The sequence below is a fragment of the Stylophora pistillata genome, chromosome 4, assembly GCF_964205215.1.
Source record: "Stylophora pistillata chromosome 4, jaStyPist1.2, whole genome shotgun sequence".
NCBI classification, from domain to species: domain Eukaryota; kingdom Metazoa; phylum Cnidaria; class Anthozoa; order Scleractinia; family Pocilloporidae; genus Stylophora; species Stylophora pistillata.
The window spans coordinates 9,247,863-9,271,675 of NC_142522.1; the positions used below are offsets into that span (position 1 = coordinate 9,247,863).

The 23,813-nt window shown below is 38.3% G+C and overlaps 1 protein-coding gene, 1 long non-coding RNA gene and 1 pseudogene across 5 annotated transcripts in view; 2 read left to right on the plus strand and 1 right to left on the minus strand.

The window, feature by feature from the left end:
• On the plus strand, positions 1 to 6,535 carry LOC148732335 (uncharacterized; annotated as a pseudogene). Its single transcript, XR_016000842.1, has 11 exons — positions 1 to 663; positions 813 to 921; positions 1,043 to 1,156; positions 1,456 to 1,504; positions 1,952 to 2,943; positions 3,029 to 3,121; positions 3,220 to 3,312; positions 3,587 to 3,760; positions 4,399 to 4,496; positions 4,710 to 4,840; positions 4,999 to 6,535. The product of XR_016000842.1 is annotated as an uncharacterized LOC148732335 (transcript).
• A 12,661-nt stretch (positions 6,536 to 19,196) lies between these two features.
• Positions 19,197 to 21,539, minus strand: LOC148732336 (uncharacterized). Its single transcript, XR_016000469.1, has 3 exons — positions 21,082 to 21,539; positions 20,803 to 20,878; positions 19,197 to 20,405 (listed from the first exon to the last, which is right to left on the minus strand). It is a non-coding gene; the product is annotated as an uncharacterized LOC148732336 (long non-coding RNA).
• The window catches only part of LOC148732337 (uncharacterized), a 6,311-nt gene continuing 2,409 nt past the window's right edge, over positions 19,912 to 23,813 (plus strand). For 2 of the 3 annotated variants that reach the window (XM_088758178.1, XM_088758180.1), the window contains exons 1-8: positions 19,912 to 20,378; positions 20,527 to 20,635; positions 20,800 to 20,913; positions 21,216 to 21,264; positions 21,862 to 22,913; positions 23,008 to 23,100; positions 23,201 to 23,293; positions 23,547 to 23,720. In XM_088758178.1, coding sequence (XP_088614304.1) covers positions 19,912 to 20,378; positions 20,527 to 20,635; positions 20,800 to 20,913; positions 21,216 to 21,264; positions 21,862 to 22,913; positions 23,008 to 23,100; positions 23,201 to 23,293; positions 23,547 to 23,720 — 2,151 coding nt within the window. The remainder of the gene's footprint in view (positions 20,379 to 20,526; positions 20,636 to 20,799; positions 20,914 to 21,215; positions 21,265 to 21,861; positions 22,914 to 23,007; positions 23,101 to 23,200; positions 23,294 to 23,546; positions 23,721 to 23,813) is intronic. The other variant, XM_088758179.1, reaches the window with a different exon arrangement.

The window sequence follows — 23,813 nt, forward strand, 5'->3', positions numbered from 1 at the left end:
CATCTCTTTCACAGATCGACCTTATCAAATTCTACGGAAGAACTGAATAAGGTTGATAAAAAGGATTTGATCGAGCTTATTCGATTATTCTTACTTGAGAAGTTACGTTGTTCGCATTTCCTGCCACTCAGGTCTGGGTTTCCGTCTCATGATATACGTTTGTTTTCAGTTGTAATTGACAAACTTCCGCTGACGTGTTTCTCGCTTCCTGTCTTTTTCCTTCAACTTTTTTCTCTTCCTATTTTAGAGTAAGTACAGATCGAGAGAGCTGCATTATAGCTTGTTGATGATGCAGGTCAAGAAACGATCAGCTTCAGAGGCAGGACTGATGTTTCTGATCGGACAAATTACGGACGCCCTTTTTTCTCCAATCTCAGGGTACCTTGGGGATCACGTTGATATACCTTTCTTTTCAAAGAGAATTGGGAGGCGAAAGTCCTGGAATTTTTTAGCAACAGTCCTCGTGGCCGTCGCAGTCCCTCTTTTGTTCAATCGGTGCTTTTTGTGTACTGGCGATTATCAAAACTGGCTTCCACTCGTTTACTTCGGCTTTTTCGTGGCGTTGATAAATATGTGCTTCAACATGGTAGAAATAAATCACATGGCTGTCATTACAACTGTTGCTGAGTCTGTGGAGGAATGCGCAGCTCTGAGCTCGATGAGGTATGCTTGCGGCAATTTTGTTTGAATTCTGTTTAAGAAATAATACATAATGCATATAGCTGCAGTTTTGTGTCTTGTGTTCCGCAATGATAATGCGCGTGAAACATAATGAGAATTTTGTTTTTCTGTCTCGTTTGCGTGTAATAAAGAACTGTGTTCAGCTTCCTAAGTGGTGTTTACATTTATGCCATCGCCTGGAGTCTTCTCGGACAAGACAATGAAGGTGCTCTTGGACCCAACAACCTGTCTGATTTTGCGGTTAGTAACAGCTCTAACTATTCTATTGGTGAAGAAACTTCAACGAGCGTAAATTCATAAATTCAAAAAGCCAGACTTTGGGTCCTCTAAAATATTTATAATATTCGCTTTTCTTGTGAAGTACCTCTCATGGATTGCTGCTGGAACTGGAGTCTTCTTTGCTTTGGTCTTTCTCCTTGGTACAAAGGAACCTCAAAGACGTGTGAGAAGAAAGAGCACATTCTCGAGTTTAATGGTTAGTAAAGCATTGAGGTAAAAGACCTTTTACTGAATTAATTTAACCACACAGTGATTATAGTAATCAAACATTAAGGTAGCGGCTTCTTGTCGCTCTCGTCTTGAACAAAAAACATCTTACCATAAATCATTTCTACCAGACTTTTCACTAACTACCCTGAGTCGTAGGCCATGAATCAGGGTAACAGGACTGTTACAAGAACAACGATTAACGGCATTCTGCATTACAGCAAGTTATTTGCGACGTTACGTTTCTGGAATGGACCTACTAAGTCTTAACTTTATATTTCCTTGTAGAACGCCCCAGGAATGTTTGTAATGCCGCCGTTTGGAATAGAACGTACAGGTAAGTCTTCAAACTTTAAACGATATAATTTGACTCTCCTTGAGACATTATGACCTTGTAAAGTTATCAAATTGATAGTGGCTAAGCTTGGTCTGTTCTCTTGACCACAACGATATTCGTCATTACTAACAGTAGTTGAAATGTTGTGGACTTATGAGACGCAGCAGAGTGAGTTCACAACAACTTTTTACCACAACATCGAAGTCAAGTAAAACGATTCCTTCAGTGCGTTACATGCTGCGTGATTCCATGACGCGAGCAGCGTCGTCTGTACTCCTATCAACAACGGCAAATTGCCTCGTTATATTACGACATTACTACCAATTGTAGTGATTTTACAATTGTTTTCTCGGTGTTCGTTTAGAATGCTTACAAGTTTTAATTACTACATCGTTTCGAAAAGAAGTGTTGTCTAATAATTGATTGTATCTTTTTTCAACGGTAAAGGTTCTTCAAAAATCAATCTCGCTCATAGATTTGTGGACATGATTATGGTTTCGTCTCAAGTCGAAACTTATCAGCATGAGCACAACGGACATGAAGAAAACCAAAGCCATGAACAGCGAGAAAGAAGAAAAAGTATACTGCAGAAGTTTGCTGCTGCAATATTTTCCGACGAGCAAAAGGAAACTGGCCTTACTCAATCAGATCCTGATCCAGAGGAGGGAACTAAGAACCCAGATAGTGAGGATGCAAAATCGAGAATGTGTTTAGAAGTACAGCAATTAGACAGTGAACGTAAGAAGAGTCTGCTAGTGCGTTTTTCGGACGGACTCCTCGCAAGATTACATCAAGAAGAGGAAGAGCAACCTAAATTAACTGTCGACATTGAAGACCAAGTTTTGTTGCGCATTCAATGTGAAAGGTATGAGACCAATAAAGATTGCTATAAAAAGGAAGAGATCAAGACCTTTTCCAACGGAGAACTCGGAATATGTACAACAATAACGAAGCTGGTAAAGCTCAAACAGATAAAGAGAAGGAAGACGATGATGAAGAAAAAAGAATCCGGGCCATCCCAGGAACATCGATGGATTCCAAAAGTCGGCAAAGAAAGCATGCCATCTTGAATACTTCCCTCGATTTTGATAATAGCCTCTTTAACTTGGGATTTGAATATGAAGCCAAAAAAGTCTGTGACTGCCCGCGCATCTGAATTTTACGATATGCCGTCAGTGGACGTGGGAACGCAGAAAAAATCAAGTCTTGTTGAATTCACTGGAGAGGAAACCATCCTGAAAGAAAGTGCTCAGAAGCATGTGGAACAAGAATTTTCTAAAAATGAAAATATTGCATCATACGAGGGCAACAATAGTTTGTCAGCTTTAGATGATAATCCTGATTTGGAAAGTCTTCCCGTTCCATCGAACAAATTTCAGTCTATAGGAAAACGTCCAAAAGGAGTTAAAGACTGGCTGAGAGATCCAAGTTTGTATAAGGTACAACCAAACCTTGTTGTCTTGCTTTTTTTTGCGTAAAAGGTGTAAAAGCTTTACATTCTTTTTGTTCATGTGTTATTTTCAGGTAGCCATCATATTTACATGTTCACGCATTGCGCAGGACTCTTTGTATGGATATTTACCTCTTTTTCTTACAGAAAGGCTACTATTTGCAAAGGTATCTAGGTCCAATCTTCCCTAATTGATTCAATTTTTGTTACCATTTACGATGTTCACTTGTTTTCTAGATAACGCTATGCTTTTTTCCTTTCCTAGGAAGCCATCGCTTAGTTCCCACTTATACTTCTTATCAGTGCCTCTTTTTCAAGTTCAATCTGCAACGGACTCAACAGGAAGATTGGAAGCAAAGTATGGCCATAACATGAGTTCAATAATTAACAGCTTCGTTCTAACTGGGCAGTCACACGTGTGACCCTATTTTATAAATACTTCTGAAAACAGCAGTTTTTCGAAAGGGACACATTCGGTGGGTGGGTTAGTTCTGTGGAAAAAATAAATGATAAGTTGTATGGCGTTTTCTTTGTCTGAAAAACATACTATTTCAAAATGATTAGCTTTGCTACCGTAAATTGTGTCTAATAGATCTTTTAAGCTTTAATTTTTCGTTTTTCCCGGCGTCTAGTGGAGTTACCTTTTGGCGGGTTCTATAGTGTTAGGCTGTGCTGTTTGGAGCTATTTTCAAACCCTTTCCACCAGGCATTCAACCTATGCACAAGTGATAGTTATGGGAAGTAGTCTGTCCATTATGCAGGTCATGGCACTTGTTTTCATCACAGAGCTGATTGGAGAAAATAAGGTTGGTATTGTAAAACGAATCTTACTGTTTTTGGTTTTAACCAGACATCCAACCAAACTCTCAGAAGGTAGATATGGAGAGTCAAGTATTCCCCAAGGTACACCGATGGAGATTGATCTTACTTGCTTGCGCAGGTTTTCGCTACCCACTCCCCCTATGAAGCGAAATTGTCATTTAGATCATTTTCTCGATCAGTTACGACCTATCCACTTCGGTTTGGCAAAAGTCCCTCAGCACCACTAACAACAAAGTAACTTTTATTTTGGAATGTTGAGTCGGAACAATGAGTCATGGATCATTTCTTGCTACGAAGAAAGAGGACATTAATTTGAAGCCTATAAGTGAAAAAACATGGAATACTCTACGTTCAAGCCTATTATTTAGGCCGCCTGAGCTTATTCCGTTTTCCGGATGGATAACCCAAGAATTTCTTCAGGTTTTCCTAAAAGTTCGCAGGGATCCCTTTGAACCCCTTACGCGTAGAAAGGCGCTTTGTAAGAAGGTATCCTGTCCAAGAGCACACACAATAAACTTACAAGAAGTAGAACTTCGCCCTTAAGTCCAGCGCACTACTAGATCAAGTCAAGTGAGCAAACAGACATTGGCCCCAATAAATTGGAATAATCATTGGCTTTTAGGAAACCAGTGGATCAGTGTTTGCCATTATCACTATGATTGCTAGACTCTCAAGTGGTGGGCTCGTCATTGGAATTCAGAAATTTTACCCAGAAGAAAGGTTAGTAAGCTATTGTCAAGTCGACATACAAAGAAAAGTCATCATGATCCTAATATAGTTGTGAACGGTATGCGAACTCGCTGATTTTTCAAAAATACCGAAAGATTCCAATTTTGTGCCATCGTGCGAAGGAAATCATTATTTTCTAGCTATACTAGGCTAATGATTACAGCTTTACACTTCTTGTCATCTGATTCACCTTTCTCGATTTAGGACCAGCTCAAATGACGCTGTTAGCAACTACGTGCGATATGTGTTTGCAATGACGCCTGGAATATTAACTCTGGTAGGATCCCTGTTGGTTTTGCTTTATCAACCTTCAAACGTTTGCTGCAAAAGGCAAGGTAATAACCTTAAAATGTTCTTTGATTTTTTGTATGTAAACTGACTTATTGAGAATAATTGCAAACAGCGTTTTGGAACAATGATCATGTTATAGAGCGACATGTTCGTGTATCGTTTCAAATGCATAACTTTTCCTTGTACCATCTTACCTGTTTAGGCACACAGGATGTTGAGGCTCAACCTGTTCAGTCATCGTCTAATATCCAAGTTCCTCAGTGTCCATCTGAAAATGAAGCTACGTCAAACGTCTGCTTGAAAGCAAATGAAAGTTCTTCTCTCGCGACGGTGTATTCGTGTCCTGAAGACACAAAACTGTAATTTGTTCAGAAATATTTTACGCGTAGATGATGTTTTGCCGACCTTTACGTTTATTAACCTTTGAAAAGGCTGCGCCTGTAACTTCACGTTCGGGATCTTCTTGAGGGAAGGGTTATGTGACCACCATTGCGGTGCACAGACCTTTGACACAGGACTGTTTGCCTTGAGTAAATCTTTCCTGTCTAACATTAGGAGATATGGTAGCCTGATTTACTTCAAATTATATTCCAAAAAAATAATATCACTATTAAAAAGATACAGCTAAATATCGTTTTAAAGCTAATGGGATGTGGATGATGAACATGAGGATTTTCAAACAAGTTTCACTTAATTTCTATTTCAATCCACTTTCCTATGGTGATGCAATGTTAACAAGCATTTTCATAGCTAGTGACCACCATTTTTATCTATTGTTATTTGTTATCCTCATAAATCTTAGTCACTACTGACTGCCTGTGGGTTTTGGCGTCTATGTAGTAGTAGTAGCAGTAAAACTTTATTAAAAGTGTCAAGAGCCGTCTAGCTAGGGAAAAATCCCTTACTAATTTGGGGACACTAAAAAAGAAAAAAAATTAGGAGCTATTTACAATAGTATAGATATTAAAACTAAGAGAAAATCTATGGTTAACTAGTTACGGGATTTGTAATAAAAATATACAAAATTCAAGAGGAGCAGAGGCTACAGCGTGTGCAGCCATCATCCAAGAGCTCACTTATACTGAGTTGGCGTATCTTGCCTTTGAACGACTTGAGGGTCTCGACCTCCCTTTTTACTCTTGGGTAATTTTTTCCATAGCCTGGGCTCTAGAAATCTAATAGAGTGTTTGCCATAAGTGACAGTTTCATACCTGGGTATAGAGAAATCGGCTTACCTCAAATTGTAATTATTATTGTGTACTTTAAAGATGTTGCTTATATATGCAGGACACAGTTTATGCTTTGCTTTGTACAAGAGGATGCACAGGTCCTGTAAGCGCCTATTTAGTAGAGTGGGCAAATCTGCCCTCTCTAATAACTGTTCGTAACTAGAATTATAGTTCTTGAAAACCGCCCTAAGTCCTCTTTCTTGCAGTCTTTCAAGCTTTCGAGTGTCGCTCGCTTTGCAAAAGTGCCACACTAGATGACAATACGTGAGGTACTTCTGCAATACTTTAAATATGAAATTCACAGATGTGCTGAGGCAGATTTGTCAACTCTGGCTAAGCTAAAGTATTTTAATCTTGAAATATATGCTGTCAAGCTTTGCAAAGTTCAATGTTTCAGTGGAAAAAATCTCGGATGTTTTCAAAGGGAGATATGGTGAATCAATATTCTAGCAAAGCAAAAACTGTCAGTGTTCTTTGATACAAATAAATAATCTGCCAGCTATTCACGAACGTGAGTATCCAATACTGATTCCACACAACATACGTCTTTTATAACTCAATCAACTTCCCTTCCCTTGGCCTCGCTCCCCAAAGTTTCTCAGTAGTAGTGACCGAATAGTTTCTGGGAAGCATGGGTTTGAATCACGTGGAAGCATTAATCTTCTCAGGCTTCGTGTCCTTAATGAATAAGTTGCCAGTAATCGGATCCTGGTATTTTCGCAAAGATTACTAGGATCGCGATGGGCCAAACATTGCAAATTGCTAGAGAAAAGATAGGGCGAAAGGTTGTTTCGTCGACGTCCAGAAAAACGGTTTTAGAAAGAGATGAAAGCTTTTTTGCTAGATTTTCTATCATAATTGGACTAAAATAATGTTGATACGAGGGAGTGTAAGTTTGTGTCAAGATAACTGCAAAAGGAAAGGTACCAACCTTAAAATGTTGTTTGATTTTTGTATCCAAGATTACTTATTGAGAATAATTGCAAACAGTGTCACAACGATTACGTAATAGAGCGACATTTTCGTGTATCTTTTCTTAAATTCGGTGCTCTGCTAAATCTTTCTAATGTCTATCAATATTGCGTGCAATGGAAAATTAGGCGTGGTTTAGGATTTCAAAGCAATGAATAATCAATCATCTGAGGACTAACGAAAATAATCGAACAGAGAAAATAGAGGAGGTTATCAATCATCGTAAGAGAACGTGAAATGACTTGTGTTCAAAACTGAACTGAAAATCAACTTCAATTCTTCAATTCCACATCCAAATGCAATTCGGCTTCGTCGAGAAACTAACCTATTTTTCTCCGTACACCTCAGTGCTTCACTCAAAATCTTAAAATGGCAGTGTTGGAGCTACCCTGGTATAGCTTTAAGTTTCAAAAGCCACACAAAAACCGTCCCAGATAACTCCTTTCCAACAGATTCGAGTCTCACCCACCACAGAAAATTATCAAAACAAAATACATTTCCTGATAATCGGCCTTCGCCTCCGTCGATTTTATACAGAATATCCTCTCCGCTTCCCTCAACGAATAAAACCTCATTGTTAAGTGGTTGCTCTCAAATGCAACTGCTTCGGCATCACCCATAGTACAGTGTGTACCATGTAAAGGTCAGGTTAAAAGACAATTCTCTCTGACGGATTGACTCTTTCGAATGTGCATTTTCAGCAATCCTTCTCACGTTGTTCTACCCACGTACTACATTAAGTATAAAAAAGGAAAAAGGAATCGACGCGAAACAACCAAATCAGAAGCATATGAGCTACATCGTATGTGCTTCTGACCCACGAGAGCCCGTATGTAAGAATTTGATAGTTTCGGCAGTTATGTAATGTCGATGAGTAGGTGCTTTCTATACATGCACTATAAATCAGACAGGCTTGTATGTGCTTGGTGTTGGTGAATAGTTTCGGAATCCTGGAGATTTGTCTGGATGCAAATATGCATGGAAACTTGATTTCCAAATTAAACTTCATTAAGATATGTTTTTCCAATTGAACAATGAAACATATTTGAACAGTATTTTCGAAATATCAAATATTTTGATCAGCAAGTTTCCAGCCAGCAGATCAGAAATTAATATGTATTCGAGCCTCTCCATCGGAAAAGTCCCGATCTGTTTATCTAAAAGTAAGAAAAAATTATACTTCGACAAACAGTTGAGCAATTTGTCCTTTAGAAATCTTCCGTTCTCTCTTTTAAAAGCTTGTCTTTGAAATTGGTCCTTTTAACTTTAAGTTTTCGGCATAGGCCCAGCTCATTTCAGGCTCAGAACACTTCCTAAAGTGAGTTTCCTTTGTCCTTTATGAAAGAGAGTGACCCTAATCAAACGCTGTTGCATTTCGCGCATATTTAACCATTTGACTTCTTGATTGGTTATCCACATGAGATAGTAACACGATTTTAATGGAATTTGGATGCCGGCCATTGTTCTCTCAATATGTGCTGCAAAGCTTTAATTTAGTAAGAGGCTTATTTATGACAAAAAATTAACCTTTAACAACCAAGCGCGTGGGCCGTACTGGGAATATTGGCCCGAGGTCGTGGCAGTAAAGACCAAGGGCCAATATTTCTCAGTGCGACTCGAGCAAGCAGTAGTTGTTTCTGTTTAACTTTTCGGCATTCGAGAAAAAACAATACACGGTTTCGAATGGCAACTGCTGACCAAGTAAGAACCAATCAGAAGTCTCGGATATACCTCCAAACTTCCTTGCCATATGTTAAAGAAAAATTATCAGTAATCAATTTTCGAAAGTATTACACCTTTTGCTGTTGGGTTTTCTAACATTTTCTATGGGCATTTCTAAGAGAAAAGATCTTGTTTAACTTTTCACAATTTTTAACTATCCGCAAATTATTCTAGGTATGAAATCAATTAGTCTTCAAACCTCGTCAAATTCCTGATTAGCCATCAAACAAAGTCTTTCAGGTGAAATCACACACTTTCACTTTTGAATTATAAACTCACTTTGAATTCTTCGACGGTGACGTTGAGTGGAGACCTTAAATTAGCTCGAACTTGTTTTGGAGCATCGGATTGCTGTGTATCAGCACTTTTGCTAAAGGTAATTGCTTCATGATCCGTGAAATTTCCAGAAGATTTATTTTGAGATTGTCGTCTTCCCACCTAAAATGATTCCAACTGTAAATTAAAGTTGACAATTATCTTGCAATGGTATATAATTATCTACCTTTTGAAAGTTACATAAACTTTGATCTTGGAGGGGGAACCATTAATAAATGTTACCAACCATTAAAAGTAGCTCTGAACATTCACTGACGGGCTAAAATGGATCAATGAAGGAGTTTTTATTAGATTTCGTAACATTTCAAAATCAGTGCGAATTTCAAAATAACATCTTGCTTTCATAAAAAATTCGTTCATATCATCTAATCTTCTCAAGAGACCGTGTACAGAATTAAAACAATTTGCATCCATGAAGTTAGCCCGTTTAAATCGAAGTTTTGACCTAAGCGACATGCGTTGATGAGTTATTTCCTTTTCCTTTCTTGTTAAGGAAGCTAATATGATTAATTGTTCAAAAATCTCAGGCCGAGAAATGATGGTCCTGAGGGGATGCGTAATTTGAATGTTTTGACCCCTACAAAGTTGTTGCAATCCGCTGATTTCCGTACATCATTTTCAGTTGCATTCATACACATTTCCACGGTCTCCAATTTGAAAATACCTCATCTACTGTAATTTTACAGTTTATCAACTGAATACTCCAGGTCATTATTAGAAATAAGTTCTTTAATGCCACAATATTTGATGCGCTAATAAAATGATCAGGATCGATCTTACTTGAGGTCTTCAGTGAACACTCATTTAAACTTTTAGTAGGTCCTTACGCTTGAGTACTCAAACTTATGCTTATCAGTGGTTTCATTCTAAAAACATACTTAATCGGTGATGTCCTATCTTGCTCGACTTCCCACGATTTTCGCACGGTTTACTAACTGTATAGATCAAAGAGTGAAAGAAATGACACATTTTTCGGCCCTTAGTATGTTTTTCTTTTGCACCAAATCATTTTTTATCGTGGCTGATATTAATGAGACATGCGGAGGAACTGAAACCCCGTTATTCATTTGAAGTTTAGCTATGACAACATATAAGGAAAGGATTTTTAAAAGTTTGTCTTCACATAACATATTGACTTACAAACTACTCCTGCATCTTTTGCGTTTCGAAAATGTCTATCATGAGATACTTCTTTCTTTGAAATTGGTTTTCTACCCTCTGAAACAAACCCAGAGGATGCTGATTTCACAAGAACTTACATCAGTCACGTGGCGATGATAAATAACGGTTTCAATCTTCTCCAAACCGGAAACATTTCGAAAATTTTAGTTTATGGAGGACATGTATCAAAGATACCTGTGTGCAGGAAGAAGTAAAAGAAACAAAACAAAATGGTCAACGATGAAAAACAGTTGTGATTATTATCATTTTATCTTTTTTCATTTACACTCAATGCTTTTTTTTTAGTTTATTGAGCTACCAAGCTGAGGAGGTGTGAACAAAATTTTGATCGAAAATGTTCAATTTTGACAATAATCATCTGAAAGTTGCATTGATATCAGGAAATATCAGTCAAAAACAAGAACATCTGTCGACAATAAGAAGTCATCATAATATTAAAATTGTAAATCGGATTAAAAAACGTGTGGCAGAAGAGGGTCTATTATAGGGGGTTGTACATTCCGTAAACCGCCATATTTCGTTCCTTCGAAACCGCAAACCGCTTTCGTTTTTTCTAAAAACTGACACCGCCCTACAGGTAGGACGATTATCCTCATAACCGATCTTTTAACAGCACGTAGCAAATTCTTTGCGATATGTTAGCTCAATAATCGTATTTCTCCTCACAAAGACCGCAAGATATTAAGAACAGAACAAATTGTTTCTATAGAACTCCATTCAGTAACCAGCGAAAAAAAAGGTTTTGACGTCTAATGGGCTGTTCACAAACACAAAGATTCCTCGAAATGTTTATAACGAATCGTAAAAGTACAAGTTTTTAGGGCTGGGTGTGTTGTCTGTTCTTATGTGGTCGCTCTATCATGGATTTTCGGACAAAACAAGCTTGTGAAATTTACGTTACCTTTACCATGGAATGATCTCAATCCAGGACAGAGGCCTTCTGATATGTGGCAGGGATCTAGCAAGCCGATACAGCAGTGTAAATTGAAGACCATTGGATGCTATTTTTGTGTTCAGGGCCTCACAATACTTCCCTCTCTAATGCCGTGAAAAAGGTCGCTGTTCTTAAGTATCATCCTCACGATGTAGTCGCTTGTGACGAGAATGGGCATGTTTCAAGTCATTTTCAGGCGATGAGGTCGGATGATAGCACAATGCTTCCCTGTGGTTTAGTTAGTTTTTAAGACTGAATTTTTTTTCATTCAGTCGTTATGTGCTGAAATGAATTCCCCCGCTCACTTCGGTGGTTGGTTGGTTGGTTGGTTGGTTGGTCAGTCAGTCGTAAACATTTTTTGTAATACTGCTGGCCAGTTAAAAGGATCTGTATACGTTCGCATGGGTTTTATGCTGGGTTTAATGGCATTACCATCATTACTTAATGCACATGTAATAACGCTAACGATGGGTGAGGCTGAGAAAGGAACAGTTTGGTCACTTTTTGTTGCTAAAGCGTAATGCGCAAGGCTGAGTGGCTTTAGTACACCCGATCTCACAATATAACCGGCCTGCTCTTTGTTACAAACCGACTCCGAAGGATCACCCAAGTTCATTTTGCATGAGAATTTGTTTTTGCAACGATCCTTTCTTTCATTGTCCTACATACTTAGGACCACGGATAAAATTGACAGTTCTTCTCCCGCCCAAATGTCGAATAGGGTTGAAAAATTCAACTACATCTCGATCATACTCGTGACAGCGATCGTATTAAATTTCTATGACATCCGTAAGATACTTGTAAAGAATGCCATTTTTGGGTATCAAACCTCGACGAATAAAGTCGTCAAATTTGTAACAGAGAGGATCTGCTTTTTCGACGCTGTAAGCGCACCACTGATCACCTTCATTCAGATCAATGTCACGATTCACTTCATTAGACTCAAGAGACCTAGACAGCTGACCTTCACTGTCATCAGAGTCATTGAGAAGATGTTTATGAGCTTTATTCTCCCTGAAATTGTTCTCGTCACAAGAAGAGTCAGAGGAGCGTTCGTCATCTAAAATCCAGTCCAACATCATCTGCGCTTGAGTCTTGATATCTAAAAAAAGGAAAGTTGCCTGACGACTTTTTATACAACGTTGAAACCAGTCAGAGTTCATCATTCAGGAACTCATATTCCTTAGGTCAACTGCTATTAAATTTGTGAATGCAATAACCGACCCTTAAAAACTCAGTGTGCACAATATGGATACTACCAGCTAGATGAATAAGAGACAGACATTTATGTGCAAAAATGGCCTTTTATTTTAATAATCAAGCGAGTACAGACAGATACATAAAACTTAGCTTGACAATCAGAAAATAACAACATCACAAACTACGCTTAGTATTTGAAAAGGACACATTCATCTTGTTTTATGATATGCTGAACGGCATAAATGTGACACCTCTATAAGCCTGCAACAGTGCAAGGTAGATGGCATTCGTATTCACTTTGAGCCGACTTCCTGATCTGATAAGTACAAGTCAGAATCGATGGGCTCAGCAGCTTCTGGGGCAGCGGTTTTCTTTCTTTTTTTTACGCTACGCTTTCACGATCTCTGGTGAGCATTTCATCAATTGACCAGTTTCTCTTTGGTTTTGGTCGGTGCGCTTTTGCAGCACACTCATCAAAGTGATCTGTAACCGAAATTGCAATAAAGATAAACAACTTGAACAGTATATGTTGATACGTTTTCCTTATTGCCACTCCAATTGCGGCCTTCTACGACCTTCTTTAGAGAGTTTTCAAATGACGTCACGGCAGCCATATTGGTGTTCCAAAACAATGAAACGGCGGCCATGCTGGTGTACCAAACCAGTCCTGGAGTTCTTTGGGAGTTGAACTCTTTTCTTATGTAAACACTTCCTTTGTTTCAGTAAATTTGCATGTGTGCGGGTCCGGAAGCTTTGGATGGTTTAAGGTGAAAAAGGAGTTGAAAGACTTTTTCTATTGTGATCACATCGGCAAGCAGAGCAGAGTCATCAATTGGCGGGATCGTAGCTTCAAGAGGTGTGAAGGAGGACATAGGGTTCAAGAAATTTCTGCGTATCAAGAAAAGTGACTCAAATTTGATAACAATAGGCTTTGTTAGACAGGCGAAAAATGACCCTATATGGCCATTTTTGAACAATAGAGCAACAGCTTCAGAACACACGAGGGATTTGTCGAAGATTCCGACTAGCATACGAGCGGGAAATTTAAACGCTCGGAAAGACTAGACTTTAGTTTTGAACTATGACGAATTCAGTTTAGAACTATGACAGTTTCTGGAGAAAAATTTATACGGAGAGAGGTGGTCTGAATGAGACACATAACGTATTTTGAATTCTCGATGTGTGCACTGCCACATTAGCGGTCAAGTTTTTACTGGGGTAGACAATTGAGAGTTGACTCGACGAGACAAATTTAGCTACCCACTTCCCCGAAGCGGCTAAATCAGCGTTTAATTTTCCCTTGGGGTACTCCGGTGACAATTTATCTGTCGTGTGCAAATATGCGCTACCTACTCTTCCAAATAGCTGAATTGTGATGCCAAAAATTTTTTTTCCGATTAGTCACGAACTTTTTCGCGTCACTTCGGCCAAAGTCCCTCAGCGCTACAAAGAACAAAAGGACTATTGTTTACTACTTAATGTGTGAATTTGAGCCGGAACAATAGACCATTTCTTGTGGTTGATAGAGTTGGCTAAATTCGTCAGATGTTCGTAGCTGCTAGAGTGATATTCGTTCTCTTGATTTAATAGTAACGCAGATCATTTGAAGGGGAAACAGGATTCATTCCACATAGGACTTTAACCGACTTCCACCACATTTCGGATTATTCCCTTTCAGATGGTTGACTTTGGATTGAAAGAAGGTACTTCTGCATCTTTACATTCGCGGAGTTACGAAGAGCTTTGAACTCGATCATGTTGCCATTTGGAAGGGTATTCCGCCGTTGTTAAAGAAGCGATTTAAGATGGGGTGTAACCCAGGCAGGTTCATTGGAACGATACTTCATTGTCTTTAAGGGTAACAAGATGTCTATTCCAGTGCGAATAACGGTTTTAAAAGTAGCCAGCTTATCGCGGAAGTTTGAGTGTAGATCGTGGATTGACCACTCAATTTTTGTTGAAAAAGGTGCTGAAAGCGTCGACTAGGTCTCATTTTCTGACCATAATGTTCCACTTTGCGTTACTACAGATGTTTATTTTATCCTTAGATCTTGCCTCCTTTTTAGTTCCTGGCAGGTCCACACCAGCCTTTGGGTTGCCACAAACCGACCTGCCTTAACAAAAATTATATGTATGTATGTATGTATGTATGTATGTATGTATGCCAAGATAGATAGGTGGTCGGAAAGTCCAAATGGTGGTAGCTTTCTAGGAGAAAGTTGGTCATCTTATTGATTATTAATGAGTATTTGAATGCACTACAAACACAATTGGCTTTCTTTCCCGGCTCTCGAAATAAAAAAGTCATTCTTGATTCTTCTCAAAGCAAATCCTTTTGCGAGGTGCTAAATTCTTTATTGACTAGGCTTGTTCGGTCAAGATGGCTGGATATTGGCCAAGTTCTTTTTGCACTAGGTCAATAACGCATATTTCTCATATGACCCGTCCGCCCCGCTCGTGCAATTCCATAGAAAACCATAGAGAAAGCTGACGTGTGCAGGGCGGGACTGTTTTCACAATGACTGGATCGCTACCGTGTATTCTTTTTTTGAAAACAAAAAAAAAATCATTTGAGACTCATGATTTAGCTAGTGGAATTACCATTTGGTTCATCGACTTGCCTAAGGAGTCTATGAATACTTGTTACAATTATATCCTTAACTCGAGGTATGAAGAAGACAAAAAAACTGGCAACAATCTAAGTTAGATGGTATTTGTTAAATACTCTGTGCCTCTGGATCGTGGGATCGATAAAATGCACAACAACCTTTTGCACCTCTCAGTAAGGATTAAGTGATGTAAGAAGGTCTTATAGAAGGAAATAAATCCTTCGTATATGTTCTGTAGGAAAGACTCATCAAGCCAAAGAGTAGTTGTGGTCAAGAAACTTTCATACCATCTACTTCGTAGTGCTCTCTCAGAGTGTGATAATGAAACCATGCGCAACTGAGTGAATCAGGAAACGTCTTAAAGGAATGGTCTTCTTTCCGGGAAAGGCCATAAAACATACCACACGAGGGGGTTAGTAATCTCTAAGAAAAGTGCTGTGGTGTCGGAGTAAAACCTAAATTTACATTTTTCCGTCCCTCCTCCTCAACTTGACAAAAACTAATAATTAGGGTGTAAAATTTTTAAAATTCTACTTTGAAAAGCCTAAGAAACATTTGATCATTCATTTTGAAGTTAGGCCGAAAATTGAACATGGAGATATTTCTGCACGTTGAAAATTTATCAGTTACATTTGATTTACTAGGTTTAAGGTACCTTACAAGTTAATGCCTTGTTTTTGGTATGATAGCAGCCACAGCTGCCCCACCAAACCGATTAATTAATTTAAATTTGATTATGCCTTGTTATTGTGTCTTGTTGAGGTCAGGATTTATTCATTTACATTTTTTACTTACGTGTAGCTGTGCCATATTAATAGTGTGTTGCGCCAACACTCCTTTAAATGTCAGGGCCTTTTTTTTTCATTCGATGGATGTTTGTCAGCATCTTCGAATGGATGTTATCAGACGTTTTAACTACAGGAAGTTATTAGCAACATTCAGCGTTCCGAGAGAGGACAGCGATTGCCAACGGTTGAATGATGAAACACGTTTTCTTTGCGGAACATTGACTCACTTTATTTTATTTCGATTTATTTTTAGGCGCAATTTTGGGGTCTCGGATTTTCAGTACTGAAACATGCTTTTGATAATCACAAAGGAATGATCGAGAAAAAAAGACACCAATTCCCGGAGGGTAATTGCTGTATATACCAGAAGGGAATTATCATTCTCAAATAGAGCTGGCTTGTATCTGACTTGTCTGCAGAGAAATGTGTCAAAGTTTCTTACTGCAGTCTATTGAGTATTTTTTTCACTTTGTAGAGGAGGTCCAGCGATCTATCGTTACAGCTGTTCTGTTAAAAGTCATTTATAATAATAATAATAATAATAATAATAATTATAACGGTTTATTCACAGTATATCCACATAAAAGATGTGGCTCTTCATCTGTAAAGGCCTACGATACTAAAATTTAATATTAAAACTAAATTATAATGACTAACTAAAGTGTAATAAAAACTATACATGAAAGTGAATATGTAGAATATATCGGTTGGTGGTGGTGGTTGTTTCTATATCTTTACAAGGAAGACAAAAGCGCACGGCTTTAAGAACGCCTTGAGGAGCCTGCAGTATTCTTTAAAATCTGTGCAATTCCTTACATTTGCTGGCAATTCGTTAAAAATCATGGCTGCTGAATGCTGAAAGGTGCCTTGTACAAATCGAACATAAAGCCTTGGAGCAACACTGGAACGGAGATGCCTAACGGGTTTAACGACTTGCAAATTTAAATGGGAGGGCCAGTTATCAGAATACAGTGCTTTAAAAATAGTCTTTAGTTGAGAGTACTCCCTTAGCTCCGGATAGGTAGCCAGCCAAGATCTAAAATGGTAGATATACTGTTTACATATTTACAAGTGACGAAACTAGCCATAGCGAACTGGAGCCTTTGCAGTCTTTGACTGCATACCAAGACAAAGTAATGCTTTTAATCACTAAATTCAAGGAACCGTAAAGAGGAGTACGTGTGTAGGCCTCCAAATTCTTTCAGTGCATGTGGTATGAATTTAAATTGGTAATCATGAGGGGAAAAAAACGGCAAAACACTCGAGTATAAGATAACCCTTGACTCCGTCTTTTTGAAAAGCTTGAGTGTCTTTGTAATGTACCTCTCACGTTCATCTGATATAATTTCCTGTCAGAAACATCTAGAAAGTGCCGTGACCTGAGTTCAAACCTCCAATTTTCTATTCGCAGTGTTTATAATTATTCATAACGCAAGCATTACGTTCAACTTTATTACGATCTTTGTTTTGATTTAAGACTGATCCTTTTTGCACTTGAAAGTTTAACGATGATCAATTACGCCACTAGTCTGGTTAACTAGGCTGGACTGATAGCAGAAAGCCGCTGCAACATCCATGAAATTCTCAGTGCAAGAAAATAATTATAACCAGTTTATAATCAGTTGCTCTGTGATATGTGAAAATCAGTTAAAATAACTGTGAAATGTTCAGCAGGTAACCGTGGATGATAATTCTACTCTTGTACGTTGGATCAGTAGCGATCTAATCGGTCCGAAATAACGAATATAAATATAGAGGCAAGACCGTTACAACGTGGATAAGTTTTAGGACGGAGCACTATATTTCGGCTGGCCAAACAAGCCTTCTTCAGGTGCATTGGGAATTGACATAGAATTAAGGTGGTACTTAGATAGCTGTATGATGTAATAGCGGAAATACGTAAAACTAGCTTGATTGACAATGAGATAACAATTAAGAATAGAATAGTAAATAAAAATAAAAGTAAAGTAGGGTATAACTAGAAGTAAGAATAGTAGAAGGAAAAATTATATTACAATTATATAGTACAATTATATTTGAGCTCGCCTCTATTGAAAGAAAAAAACGTTTAATCACTTTTCTTCTAATTACGTTTGTGTTTAAGTGACTCTGGGGGATAAAGATCTGGGAACGTCACCAATTTTATAAAAATGAAGGTCACTACTTATGATGGTAATTGCTGTACGTGATCTGTATGTATTAAAAAGAGGTTGGTTGAAAAAAATTGAAGTAATTTGGTTTTATCAACTGAATCGATAGTGAGAATTGACCACTGAAGCACCAAAGTTTCTACAGAAAGTTGCCCCCTTTTTCCAAAAACTAAGATAGCTGAAACGAGCTGAGAAAATCCACGTTCATTATCAAAACTCCGTGACCTGCTTGCTAATGGTTTTCATTTTGCACAGTTTTAATGGAATTTGGCTGATATGACTCGAAGTAAAATGTGGCACGCGTTTAGAATTTTCACGTTCATTGTCCATAGCCCATGAAGGGCTGCCAGTCAGTATATTCGAATGTCTCAATAATAAGTTTTTGCTTTGCAATTACAAACGAATTCATCTTTCACATCATTCTTGAAGGGCAGGGGGTCTCACAAAGGAGTTTCAATCGAACTTCTCCATTGAAACACAAAACAATGCAAAGCTTGGCTGCAAAATAACAATTATTCAGCTGAGCCAGAGTTCTTAACTCTACTGAGCTTAGCATAATCGTAACTTTTGTATCCAACAAGATCGATGCTTAAATGACCAGCGAACTGGATCTTATCCACTGATACAAAAGCTCGCACGTCTACAATTGTTGGACGATAAACGTGGCTATTGCGATTTGACTGCAAGGAATAACCGATTCGATGCAAATAATGGCCGCTAGTTATAAGAGCAATTGTTGAAATTTGCATAATCGTCGGGAAGTCGCTTGAAATTCAGTAGTAATAAACCGACTTGTAAGCCCATGGTCCGACATATTTCTTTGGAGGAGAAAGGTTCGACAGGAAAGTAATATTCCGAGCAATTTTAATTGATTTTAAAATATCCGCCAATGTAATAGAATTTTTTCGATTATTTATCTGATACGGCTGTCGAGTTGGAAACAGAGCACATCTTGTAGTTTAGTTGTCTTCCTATCAAGATGGCGAGTCATGATCCCAGAAATTTCCTTCTTTAATGATCCCCAAGGGTTTGAAAAAATTATAGAATAATTTTTTTTTATCACGGCACCACATTGATTGTCACAAAATCCTTCACCTGTGGAAGACCTGTGTCTTCCTGTCAGAATTGAAAATCATGAACGTGACTTTGTAACTACCTTTTGAATAGTCGATGAAACGACCCCTACAAATGATATGCTTCTGCATGACATTATAGTTTTGAGTCTTCGGAGCAGGAATGCACCGTAGTGATAGAAGAAATATGATTTGTATCCAAGCAGACGTTTGGTGTTTCTTTATTTACACATGGACACTGAAGAACGGGAACATCAAAAGATGATCGATGTGCTTGGGCATTAGAACACGAACAATTAATACAAAACCAATCTGTCTAAAATAATTCCCTGTATCTCAACGTAGACACAAAAAGTCTGACAGAAAATGGACGTTACTACCTTTACTTCTACAGAACAAAATGTAAAAGTGTGGTCTACCATGAAAATGAACTCACTTCCGAACTAATTCATTGAAATGATATACATATATTACATATATATATATATAGATATGTAGACTTGAGTTAGGTCAAAACCATTTATTTGCTACTCTGAGTTTCATGCCTTTTACAAGACCATCATCAGGCTACTATATATGTTCGCACTTCCTGCCACTCAGGTTTGGATTTCCGTCTCATGATATACGTTTGTTTTCATGTCTAACTGATAGACTTCCTCTGACGTGTTTCTCGCTTCCTGTCTTTTTCTTTACCATTTTTTCTATTCTTATTAGATTATTCTTACTTGAGAAGTTTCATTGTTCGCATTTCCTGCCACTCAGGTTTGGGTTTCCGTCTCATGATATACGTTTGTTTTCAGTTCTAATTGACAGACTTCCGCTGACGTGTTTCTCGCTTCCTGTCCTTTTCCTTCCACTTTTTTCTCTTCCTATTTTAGAGTTAGTACAGATCGAGAAAGCTGCATTACAGCTTGTTGACGATGCAGGTCAAGAAACGGTTATCTTGTGCAGTTGGAAATGTTTTCAACGACCTCTACCGACAGCTCGGACAGTCGTTTGAACTCGTGTTCTTCATGAACGTCGTTGAACTTTCAGCTTCAGAGGCAGGACTGATGTTACTCATCGGACAAATTGCGGACGCACTTTTTTCTCCAATCTCAGGGTACCTTGGTGATCATGTTGATATACCTCTTCTTTCAAAGAGAATTGGGAGGCGAAAGTCCTGGCATTTTTTGGCAACAGTCCTCATGGCCGTCGCAGTCCCTCTTTTGTTCAATGGGTGCTTTTTGTGTAATGGAAATGATCAAAGCTGGTTTCCACTCGTTTACTTCGGCTTTTTCATGGCATTGATAAATATATGTTTCAACGTGGTGGAGATAAATCACATGGCTGTCATTACAACTGTTGCTGAGTCTGTGGAGGAATGCGCAGCTCTGAGCTCGATGAGGTATGCTTTTGGCAATTTGTTTGAATTCTGTTTAAGAAATAATACATAATGCATATAGATGCAGTTTTGTGTCTTGTGTTCCGCAATGATAATGCGCGTGAAACATAACGAAAACGTTATTTCTCTGTCTCGCTTTCGTGTAATAAAGAACTGTGTTCGGCTTCCTAAGTGGTGTTTACATTTATGCCATCGCCTGGGGTCTTCTAGGACAAGACAGTGAAGTTACTCTTGGACCCAACAGCCTGTCAGATTTTATGGTTAGTAACAGCTCTAAATAATCTATTGGTAAAGAAACTTCGTCGAGTGTAAATTCATAACGTCAAAGAGCCAGGCTTTGAGTTCTCATTGCATTTCTCCATGCTACTCTACTGTGAAAATCACCATTTCTAAAATATTTATTATATTCGCTTTTCTTTTAAAGTACCTCTCATGGATTGCTGCTGGAACAGGAGTCTTTTTTGCAACCCTGTTTCTAATTGGTACAAAGGAACCTCAGAAACCTGTCAGAAGAAAGAGCATATTCACGGGTATTATGGTTAGTAAAAAGCTGCGGTTAAAGTCCTTGTAGTGAGTTTAATGTAACCACGCAGTAATCATAATAATGACACATTTATTCATGCTCAGTAGCGGCTTCTTGTCGCTCTCGCCTTGAACTATACACATCTCACTATAAATCATATAAACCAGACCTTCCGTTACGTACCCTGATTTTGGAAGCCAGCAATCACGGTAACTAGATTGTTACGGGATAACGGCATTCCGCAATGCAACACGTTATATTCAACGTTAGGTTTGTAAGATGGATGAATTTAGCCTTGACTTGATATTTCCTTGTAGAGGGCTCCAGAAATTATTGTAATGCCACAGTTTGGAAGAGAAAGTGCAGGTAAGTCTTCAAACTTTAAACGATATAATACAACTCTTCTTTGAGACACAATGACGTAGTAAAATTATCAAATCGATAGTGGTTTAGCGTGGTCTGTTCTCTCGTCGACAACAGTACTCGTCATCACGGCGGTCAAAATGGCTTGACATGTAGTGTGATACGGTGACGCGAGCAGCTTCGTCTGTACTCTTATCGACTACGGCAAATTTGGCAATTATTACGACATTACTTCCAATTGTGGTAACAATTGTTTTGCCAGTGTTCGTTTAAAATGCTTACAAGTTTTAATAACTACATAGTTTCTAAAGAAAGTGCTGTTAAATAATTGATTTTAATATATATTCTCTCACGCTATATCTTCAGACAATAGATTTTAAATATGTAGACGTGACGTCATACCTACAGACAATAGTTTTATGCGCTCTTGTTTTTACAAGAGCAGCTCAAGAATATACATATTTAAGCAATTATTGGATTCGGTTTTCGCATGATAGCGATAATTATATTATCAAGACCTCAGTTAGTGTTATCTGCCTTCATAATTATCACTGCGATGCTCAACCTCATCCAATAGTTGTTAAGTATCTTTTTTCAAAGGTAAAGGTTCTTCACAAGTCGACCTCGCTCATAGATTTGTGGATATGATTATGGTTTCCTCTCAAGTTGAAACTTATCAGCATGAGCACAATGGACATGAAGAAAACCAAACCCATGAACCGCGAGAAAGAAGAAAAAGTCTACTGCACAAGTTTGCTGCTGCTTTATTTTCTGATGGGGAAAACAAAACTGGCCTTACTCTATCAGTTCCTGATCCAGAGGAGGGAACTAAGAACCCAGATAGGGAGGATGCAAAATCGCAAATGTGTTTAGAAGTACAGCAATTAGATCGTGAACGTAAGAAGAGTCTGCTGGTGCGTCTTTTGGACGGACTCCTCTTAAGACCAGATCAAGAAGAGCAAGAGCAAGCTAAATTCACTGTCGCCATTGAAAACGAAGTTACATTGGACAGTGAATGTGAAAGGTGTGTAACCGATGAAGATTACTATAGAAAGGAAGAGATCGAGACCTTTCCCAACGAAAAAACACGGAATATGTACAACAATAAAAACGAATCTGGTAAAGCTCAAACCGAAGAGGAGGAGAAAGAAGATGATAAAGAAAAAAGAATCCGGGCCATCCCAGAAACATCAATGGAGTCCAGACGTCGGCAAAGAAAGCATGCCATCGTGAATGCTTCACTCAATTTTGATAATGGCCTCTCTAACTTTGGACTTCAATATGACAAAGGTGACGATGCGCCGAAAGGAAAACTTGTCAGAATTTCCGTTAGGAAGCCAAAAAAGTCTGTGACTTTCCGTGCACCTGGATTTTACGGTATGCCGTCCGTGGATGAGGGAACGCGGAAAAACTCAAACCTTGTTGAACTGACTGAAGAGGAAACCATCCGGAAAGAAAGTGCTCAGAAGTATGTGGAACAAGAGTTTTCCAAAGATGAATATGTAGCATCATGCGAGGGCAACAATAATTCATCAGCTTTAGATGATAATCTTGATTTAAAAAGTCTTCCCGTTCCATCGGACAAACTTCCATCAATGAAAAAACGTCCAAAAGGAGTTAAAGACTGGCTGAGAGATCCAAACTTGTATAAGGTACAACCACACCCTCTTCATGGTTGCCTTGCTTATTTTCGCGACAAAGGTTTAAAAGCTTTTTTTTTCCTTTCTGTTCTTGTGTCATTTTCAGGTAGCCATCATATTTACATGTTCATACCTTTCGCAGGACTCTGTATATGGATATTTACCTCTTTTCCTTACAGAAAGGCTACTATTTGCAAAGGTATCGTGGTCCAATCTTCTCTAATCGATTAAATATATGTGTTATCATTTACAATATTCACTTTTGTTCTAGATAACGCTGTGTTTCTTTCCTTTCTTAGGAAGCCATCGCTTATTTCCCAATTATTCTTCTGATCAGCGCCTCTTTTTCAAGTTTAATCTGCAACGGACTCAACAAGAAGATTGGAAGCAAGGTATGGGAATAACATGAGTTCAATAATTAACAATTTCGTTCTAAAGGGGCAGTCACACGAGCGACCCTATTTTACATTTTTTATGGAAACAGCAGTTTTTTCAGTGGGTTAGTTCTGTAAGCTGTATGAAGGTTTCTTTGTCTCAAAAACATACTATTTCAAAAATAATTAGCTTTGCTATAGTTAATTGTATCTAATAAACGATCTTAGACGTATCTCCTAAGCCTTAATTTTTATTTTTCCCGGTGTTTAGTTGAGTTACCTTTTGGCGGGTTCTATAGTGATAGGCTGTGCTGTTTGGAGCTATTTCCAAACCATTTCCACCAGGCAATCAACCTATGCACAAGTGATAATTATAGGAAGTGGTCTGTCCATCATGCATGTCATGGCATTTGTTTTCATCACAGAGCTGATTGGAGAAAATAAGGTTAGTATTGTAAGGCGAATTTCATTGTTTTTGGTTTTAGCAAGCTGGCATCCAACCAAACTCGCATAAAGTAAATATCGAGACTCGAGTCTT